Genomic DNA, 8,539 nt, shown 5'->3' with positions numbered 1-8,539 from the left:
CTGTGCAAGGTTTGATTTCCTTTTTTGCTCATAAATGAATCTTTTTTATATGAAGCATCATAGACAAAAGTGACCAACAGGCTGTCAGTGTCCATGGGTGGATGGGGGTGTGGGATTAAGATGTAGGGGCACAAGGTTTGGCTACAAAAGTCCACGATGTTACTTTAAAGGATAAATGAATACTTTACTTCCCATGGTGGCATTATATGATAGAAATGCCTCCAGTCATCTCTTGAAGACTGAATGAATGGAAGGCCACCACTCCACCTGAAGCACTCTAACCACTAAATGCAACTGAATACTGAGGGACTTGTCATTCTCTTAAACTCTACACTAGTTGATTTCTGTACCAACAAAATCACACAACATATTCTTCACTTGGGGATAATCAGCACCAGTGACTTTAGATTACACTGTCATCGTTTTTTGACTATGATTTGGAAGAATAACTTGCACACAATCACAGGATATTGCTTGATTTGCTTTCCTTTCATACTTTGCTAAATAATGTATCAGAACTGTAATCCTCTCTTGCACCACAGTTCTGAAGCTTTCTGATAAATGTTCAGCTCAGTATTTGCTGTGCCCTCATATGCTGCACTACTTTAAAAAAAAATAAATAAAAAAATAATAATACTTTTTCTTACAAACACTCAACTCCTTCACTCTTGGCTGTGCCCTGTTGTTCTACACTTCTTGAAATTAAAAGAGACAATTTCCAACAGGCTTGTACTCTGTTGTCTGTGCTAACCCTCTAAGATGATTACAATGCAGATATCTCCACAGCAACATGTCTAGGATTTCAACCAGGTTTTCTTTAACCTACAAAACTTCAGTACGTCCATTTGTCTGATCCATTTCCAAGATTATTTAACAGAACAAGTCCATAATTTCAGCCCCGTATATTTTCTTATGGCCTATAGTTCCTAAGGTTCAGTAGGCTCATCTGTTGGACCCATGAGAGTGAGGTTTCAGGAATATAAGTCCTTCTTCTTTCTTTGTCAACAAGTCCAGGATTTTTTTTTTTTTAAATAGCCAAGAGAGTTCAATAAGCTTGTTTGTATGTCTGGGATTTCAGTTTATGTGTTCTTGTTACCAGAAAAGTTAAGTATGTTTGCTTATCTGAACCACATGAGAGTGGTTCTATTATTTGGCAGAGTAAGAAGTCCAAGATTTCTACTAAGCTTTCTCATAACCAGGAAAGTTCACTAGGCTTATATACTGGACCCATATAACAGTGGTTCTGAGGTTATGATTCCCACCTCTTCCCCTCTCAAGTCCAAGATTTCCTAAGTTTCCTTGCAACCACAAACGTTCAGTATGTTTGTTTGTTGGACTCATTCGAGGGTGGCTCTGAAATGATTGGTCCTCTCTTCTCTGTCAACAAGTCCAGGATGTCTGTGTTCTCACCTGTACATTCAGGATTTCAGCTAAGTTTCCTTATGACCAGAGAAGTTCAATATGCTCGTTTATTGGACCCATATGACAGTGGTTCTGAGGTTATGAGTCCCTCCTCCTCTTCCGTCATGGTGTCTACGCAGCCTGTGTCCGTGGGGTCAAGCAGGGGGTCTCGACGCTCCCCGGGACTGGCAGAGAGCATGGCTGACATTCCCTGCCATGACAGTTCCATGTCCCTGTGACAATAAGACATGTGATACTCATCATCACCATCATCATCAACACCAACATCACCCACATCTTCACAATCCTCCTACTCCTTGTCATCATCACCCTCCTCCTACTCCATCTATATCTATATCCACCTATTTAAATCCTTTCCATACTAGCCTCCCTTACCCCCTTATCTACCGTGTATCCTTTCCTCTTACCCATACTAGCACCCCTCACATTCTATCTTTATCCTCTTCTTTACAACACCATTATCTCCCATCACACCTTACCCTGTTTTCGCCACACCTCCTAACAATACACTCACACTCAACCCTCTTATTTGAACACTTGGAGTACGGCGATCCTTAAGAAAACAGTCACTTCACTCTGCGACCCACACCTCTCAACTCCACTCTCTACTTCATTGCCTGGACTATACAAACTTCCATTCCTGTTTCTCACATCTCTCAATTCTCAACCCAAACTTATCTCTCTTTCTCCTCCTTGAAAGCTTGAAAAATGGAGATCCTTCTGTCAATACTCACCATTCTTGCTATCAACACCTCTAAACTTCATTAACACTTGTACTTGACTGCTTGGAGTATCAAGATCCTTATCACTAGATGCACTCACCACACTGAAATCTACATTCTCAACCCTATATCCACATTAATATTTCCAACTGAATGCATAGTGTACAGAAATCCTCATGAAAACAATCTCCACTCTGCTACCCACACCTCTCACTCTCTGTTTACACTCTTAATTGATTGCTTAGGACTACATTAACTCCCCAACCTGCTATCTGCATCTCTCAACTCTATATCCACAGTTATCATGCTTGCTTGAATGTGTGGAGTAAGGAGATCCTTAAGAAAATATTCATTCAGCACTGCCATCTACACCATCCAACTGTCTAGGCTATAGAGTGTGTATCTGGCGACAGTGTAAATATTAAGGGGGGAGGAGAGTTACAGTACCACATCAATGATTTATAATAAGAACTACCTGTACTCAATCCTCACTCTGCTCCATATACCTCCTCAGAAGTTGTCTGACATTTGAAAGGAGGTGAATTGGATCCCAAGCTGGGAAAGTAAAGTCTGATGATCTGACATTAAATTTGTTGAACTTACTTTACTTCACTGATCAGACGAGAAGCAAAGCAATTTCAACATGATGATGATGAAATTACTTTATTCATTTTTCACATGCGCTACTAATATGTCATAAAATCATCCAAACCAGTTCTGAATGAGACAGCCCTAGCACATATCCTGTATGAACAGTGGGCAGCAGCACCAAAGTGGTGACATGAAAAGATATTTTTCATGTAAGAAGATTGCAAGGGATCAGGGAACAACTTGCCAAGTCCGCTCAAAAATGAATATCAATATGAGTACAGTATAAGCACACATGCACCCTTGCTCACATTATTACACACACACACACACACACACACACACACACTCCCTCTTTCTCTCTTACTTGAATGCATGGAGTATGAAGATGCCTATAACAACTGTGAAGAAGCCCGCTATAACTCCTATGACGTCTCTGGCCGGCAGTCCACGCCACTCCTTGAACAATACGGCTGAAGCGCCAATCACACACGCAGTGAAGAAAACATAGTAGATGGGAGTTACAAGTGATGTGTTGAAGATATCCAAGGCCTGGGGGCAGATACAAGAAAACAAAACATCATCATCATCAACATCATTTTACCTTTCTTCAGCCTAAGTATGGGGTGAGGCAAGACCCAGAAACATGAAAGAGAAATCATCATCATCATCATCCTGACCTCTTATCTTATCTATGGTTGAGTGAGGTAGCTATGATTTCAAATGGATGGCTACTACTGACCCTCGGAGGTACTACCATGATAGTGAAGTGTGGCAACAAGCTGGGTAACTAGCCATACGATCATCAGTCTCAGGCAGGAAACATTTAGTCACAAGTACGTACAGTCAAAAGTCCAAGGTGAGACCGCCAGTGTTACAAATCTTATTACACAGCTTAGATTTCATTTTTCCCAACACTTTCCAGCAACTGTTAAGAAGAAATTAGCTGGTTTGGGCATATATGTAAGCGTCCCCTAAATAAAAAATAAAAAACTATACCTTGGCCAACACCAACAAGGGGACTCCTAAAGAGGAAGCATGGCATCATGTTTACATCCACCCATCATCTAATCCTATGTTGCCCCATGAGGAGAGTAGGAGCCCGGGCCTAGGCAAGTTGGTCCTGATATTTTAGAGGAGAGTGTTATATAATACTGAAGGGGTTAATCTGAGTGTTACCTTGTTCAAGTAGTTCATCTGGGTGCTGACACAGATCAACAGGCTGAAGATGGCAAACCAGGTGATCCAATTCTTAAACTCATTTGTTCCCTGTATGGTCTCCTGCAGAGAAAGTAAACAGTGTTTTCATCATTGGGACTTTCAACTGTCTATTTACAGCCAAACAACAACAACAAGTTTTCTAACCTAACAAGACTAGCTAACTATACATCTGTCTACCTGTTTATCTATAAACAGATGCCTTAATGCTGGAGAGGGTGATCACAAACTACTGTACCTGCCTCTAAATCACCTTATCCTGTCATCTGGCTGCACACCCTCAACTCATACTACCCTCACTTGTATACCTATTCCATAGCACAAGTGCTGTATACCGGTACTAACGCAACTGGCAAAATTAGTCTTACAGTCAGTCCTCATTTAATATTGTTTAACTTAGTCCGCGGCCAACGGCCATACCACGTTGAGTACACCGCTTCTCGTCCGATCAGCGAAGTTAAGCAACGTTGGGTCTGGTTAGTACTTGAATGGGTGACCGCCTGGGAACACCAGATGCTGTTGGCATAACGTTCTCCCTACGTGTTAAGTGGGGTTGGTGGAGGATTAGTGCCCCTCCCTGTAAAACAATTAACTCTAAGCCCTTGGCCACCCCGTTTGGGATACATGGCGTCTGGCAATGAATGAATGAATGAATGAATGAAATTTTGACAAAAGAAATACAGCATGTTCTTTTTGTGTCTTAACCCGTGGATTGCGTAAGTACCTTTTTTTATCTCACCCCATGGTGCACAAAAAATAAAGTAAAAAAGAATTTTTTTTTTTTTTTTAGTTTTTATTATAAACCTGAAGATAAAAATCCAGAGCATCATGTGGTGAAAAGAAAAAAGGTCTTTCTCTGTCTTTGCATAGGGCCATGCGTAAGTTTACGTATGGGAGTAGTGGGGAAAAAAAAAAAAAAAAAAGTTTTTATTATAAACTTGAAGATAAACATCCAGGGCATCATCTGGTGAAAGGAAAAAATCTCTCTCTCTCCGTCTTTGCATAGCGCCATACGTAAATTTGTGTAGGGGTCGAGTTGTTCATGGTGATGCACAGCCAGCACAGCCTGAGCTGTGGCTCGCAATCCACGGGTTAAACACTCCACTCACGAAAAAGAAAAAAAAAAAGGATATCACTTTTACAGTTCCCTTCAGTTTTTAAAAAATCCATTTTTCCTTCCCCTGTAAAAAAAAAAAAAAAAAAAAAAAAAAAAAAATGCTTGTGCACATCCTAGTCTTAAAGTAAGAATGACAAACTGTAACAACAGAATTTTCACATGAAATTTTCCTGTGATTAAGTGGATATAAAAAGATAAACAAGACTGTAACTGGTAACTGACAATACCCTTTTGGCCTCACCTTGACAGCCAATCCAATAGCCTTGCACCCCAACACTGAGAATCCACCGATGAGTGAGCAGATGGCAATGTAGACTGTGACGTTGCGAGAGCCATAGCGCGGGGCAAAGTGGACGATTAGCACCAGGGAGGCAGCCACTACCACAGCAACGTACACTATGAACACTGCACCAAGGGGGAAAAAGCAGGTGTTGAGAAGAAGGGGGATACTGTGCATAACAAGCTAACTGAAATGGTCCAAAGGAAACACTATGCCAACGAGAGAGAGAGAGAGAGATTGAAACTTGCAGGATAGGTACTGACACTGTGAAGGAGAGAAATGAAGGAATAGTAGATGAGGAACACAGAAGATTTGGGAAGGGGAGAGTGTGTGTAGTCCAGGTTTTGTATCTGAGATGTGTAGTACAAAAGTACAATATTTAAAGATGGGGAAAAAATTATTGGCTGCCTTCATTGATCTAGAGAAAGTATTGTATATAAGAGAATGCAGACTGGAAATGTGAAAGTTTCTGTGAATTTCAATATATGGAGTAGATGGAAAAATAAATGCTTTTAAGAGTACAGTACAGTATGTATTAGGGTGCACAGGTAGCAATGCATATGGACGATAAACTGCACAAGTTCTTTTATTGAAATGCTGGGTATAATGTTGATACAGGTCTGTAAAACACAGATGAGTTGCAGTTGCAAGGCTTGGCAAAGAAGGCTGGATTTTGTGCAAGAAATGAAACCTGAAAGTGAATATGGCAAAGCGTACATTTATGATTAAAGTTAGGGGAGAAATGCTGTAGCAGTGTGGTGCAAGGCTGAATAATCAAGAAATGGAAAATGTGACTGATTTCACCTATGCAGGCAGTGCAATGAGCAAGAAAAGCTTAGAACAGCAAGATAGGACATAGCTAGGAAGGAGGGTTGCAAGTACGCTGAGAGCAGTGACAATGAATTACAGGATGAGTATGGAAGTAAAGGTACTGCATGACAACACTAACTGTGACCCTCATTCTAACATACAGAAGTGAAGCTTGGACTTCGCTGGAAGGACAAAAGTCAGAAGAGGAAATAAATAAAAAATCTAACAAAAACATGCGACAGACAGTCACATTAGGAAGTTAAGGAGCCTTGTGCTGTAGGTTTTGGATGTGCTGGAAAGTATTAGGAATACCCAATATGGTCTGGTCATGTGGGGGTGAATGAAAAATGCCATTACAGTATTGAGTGTATGTGAGTGAGGCTGAAAGAGAGACGGAGATTGAGGATAAGGTACAAGTATGGAGTACAGAGGTACTGTAAATGATTCAGTGGTGTGGGATGGAAGGAGGACTGCCTAACGTAGGAAATACGTGGCCACGGGACTTCGTTCACGATCACCCCCTCCAGAAGTAAGGCATATGACTACAGACACAAAAGAGGGAAAATGCAGGAGAGACAATCCTGAAAAATATCTTCCTATCCTAACTCAAGCTGTCAACAGCCTCACCTGGATCGACAAGCTTGACGGCAAGCTCCTCCATGTTGGTGACTTCAGACTCCTTGGGGGCATGGATCACAACCACTGTCGCACCAAGCAGGCACAGTGCACATCCAAGCTGACACACAAATAGAGTACTGCCTTGTTATTCAAAGAGACATTCCAAAAAATCAAAAAGCAATCCAAAACTGCACACAAAACACTGAATTTTCCCAAACCAAGTGTGTTATATAAATACTGTGGGTCTCGTACTGGTCAAAAGAATTTTCATTACTGTTCATAAATACAGTAAAAGTCCTGTAATCTGACCACCAATAATCCAAAAATCCCAATACTTCGAAAGTGAATTGAGTACAAATTAACACTTCCGGGAGCAAATCAAGAGGATTTTTTTCTCTCTCTCTGGACTTTATCTATGGATTTATCTGGCTTGGACTTGACATTCAGCTACATTTCTATGCATTTCTGTTGAGTAAAACAATAACCCATATCATTGTAAGTGTTCATTTAATGATCATGTACATACTTCTTATGTTTTCAGGTCCCTCCCAATAGTCCAAAAAAAAAAAAATAATAATAATTCGAAAGACCACTGGTCCCTTGCCATTCAGATTACAGGACTTTTACTGTACTTTGTAAATGAAGTTTTCTTAAGCATTTTGAACTACAGCAGCCCAGCATCATGACCCAGCATCTTGAAGGGGATTACATGAGACTGGATGATACAATATATGTTACTGGTACCATACTGAGTTTATGTTACTGTTTATATTATTATTTTTGCTACTGCTACACTGATGTTTGTTACTGGTTACTGTGTATACTACTGTGTTTTATTATTGATTCTGTTACTGCTTGTTAGTTTATTACTGTTACCATGTTTCTTACTGTTTATGTTACTGTGTTCAGTAACTGTATACTATATATTACGTTTGCTGCTGTGTGTATGTTAATGCTCATGTTACTGAGACTATTACTGTGTTTATGATAATGTTTATGTTAGTGCTTCTATTACTGTTTAAGATATTGTGAAATCCACACCTTGCCAAGTATGTTGAGATCTTCATTGAGGAAGTACTGTGAGAGAAGCGCAGTGACGATGACCGAGAGTGCTCCCAGTGGCGTGACGAGGGTGGCTGGGGCGAAGGCATATGCGATAAAGTTGAGTGCCTCTCCGAACCCCATGGAGAGCAGCCCGGCCCACCACAACCAATGTCGCAGGTACCCATAGCCCCCAGCTCCAGCCCTAACACCCCCAGACTTTCCTAGGGCCAGCAGCGACTTCTTCTTCAAGATAAAACTCCCACCGATGAATATGGAGGACGAGATGGACAGCCCCAAGCCAATGTATAGGTCGGGGCCATAAGGAAGTGCATCACCCGTTATTGGTGCCATACTAACTGAATCCCCCTCCATTCTGCCTCGGTGTTCTGCCCGGGCTGTTCTACCCTCTGTAATGATATCCATTATTATTGTTAATGCTCTGGTCCCAAGCTCATCTGTATGTGAGTCTGGAAGACTGCAGGCTGAAGTGGGAAGAAGTTGAGGGAAATTTGTATAATTGGGCAGTGGAGTCGCCCTGTTATATCAGTGCCACAACGTGAAGAACCGCTCTCCAGCACAAACAGTATCAGTACTCTACATTAATCCTTTCAGCCCAAGGACACACTTTTAAAGTTTTTATTATTTATTTCTTGCTACTATCTGACTACTCTATTCACTTCAAGAGACTCTCTAATTGGAAGGGTTGGATACTGCCTTCAT

General features: G+C 41.0%; 1 protein-coding gene and 1 non-coding gene across 2 annotated transcripts; one reads left to right on the top strand and one right to left on the bottom strand.

Annotated features, from left to right (window-relative positions):
• Window positions 1-1,456: 1,456 nt before the first annotated feature.
• spict (magnesium transporter spict) lies at window positions 1,457-8,170 on the bottom strand. The gene is made up of 6 exons (XM_080270649.1): window positions 7,817-8,170; window positions 6,785-6,893; window positions 5,309-5,472; window positions 3,912-4,013; window positions 3,100-3,284; window positions 1,457-1,634 (listed from the first exon to the last, which is right to left on the bottom strand). The coding sequence occupies exons 1-6, from the start codon at window positions 8,168-8,170 to the stop codon at window positions 1,457-1,459; spliced, it is 1,092 nt and encodes a 363-aa protein (XP_080126775.1).
• Window positions 4,357-4,475, top strand: LOC145397720 (5S ribosomal RNA). Its single transcript, XR_013897030.1, has one exon. It is a non-coding gene; the product is annotated as a 5S ribosomal RNA (ribosomal RNA).
• Window positions 8,171-8,539: the final 369 nt, after the last annotated feature.

The sequence above is a fragment of the Coenobita brevimanus genome, chromosome 42 (assembly GCF_032717465.1).
Source record: "Coenobita brevimanus isolate Jiangsu-jjx chromosome 42, ASM3271746v2, whole genome shotgun sequence".
Classification (NCBI taxonomy): domain Eukaryota; kingdom Metazoa; phylum Arthropoda; class Malacostraca; order Decapoda; family Coenobitidae; genus Coenobita; species Coenobita brevimanus.
Note: the sequence above shows the minus strand (reverse complement) of the source record. Positions and strands in the feature narration are given on the sequence as shown.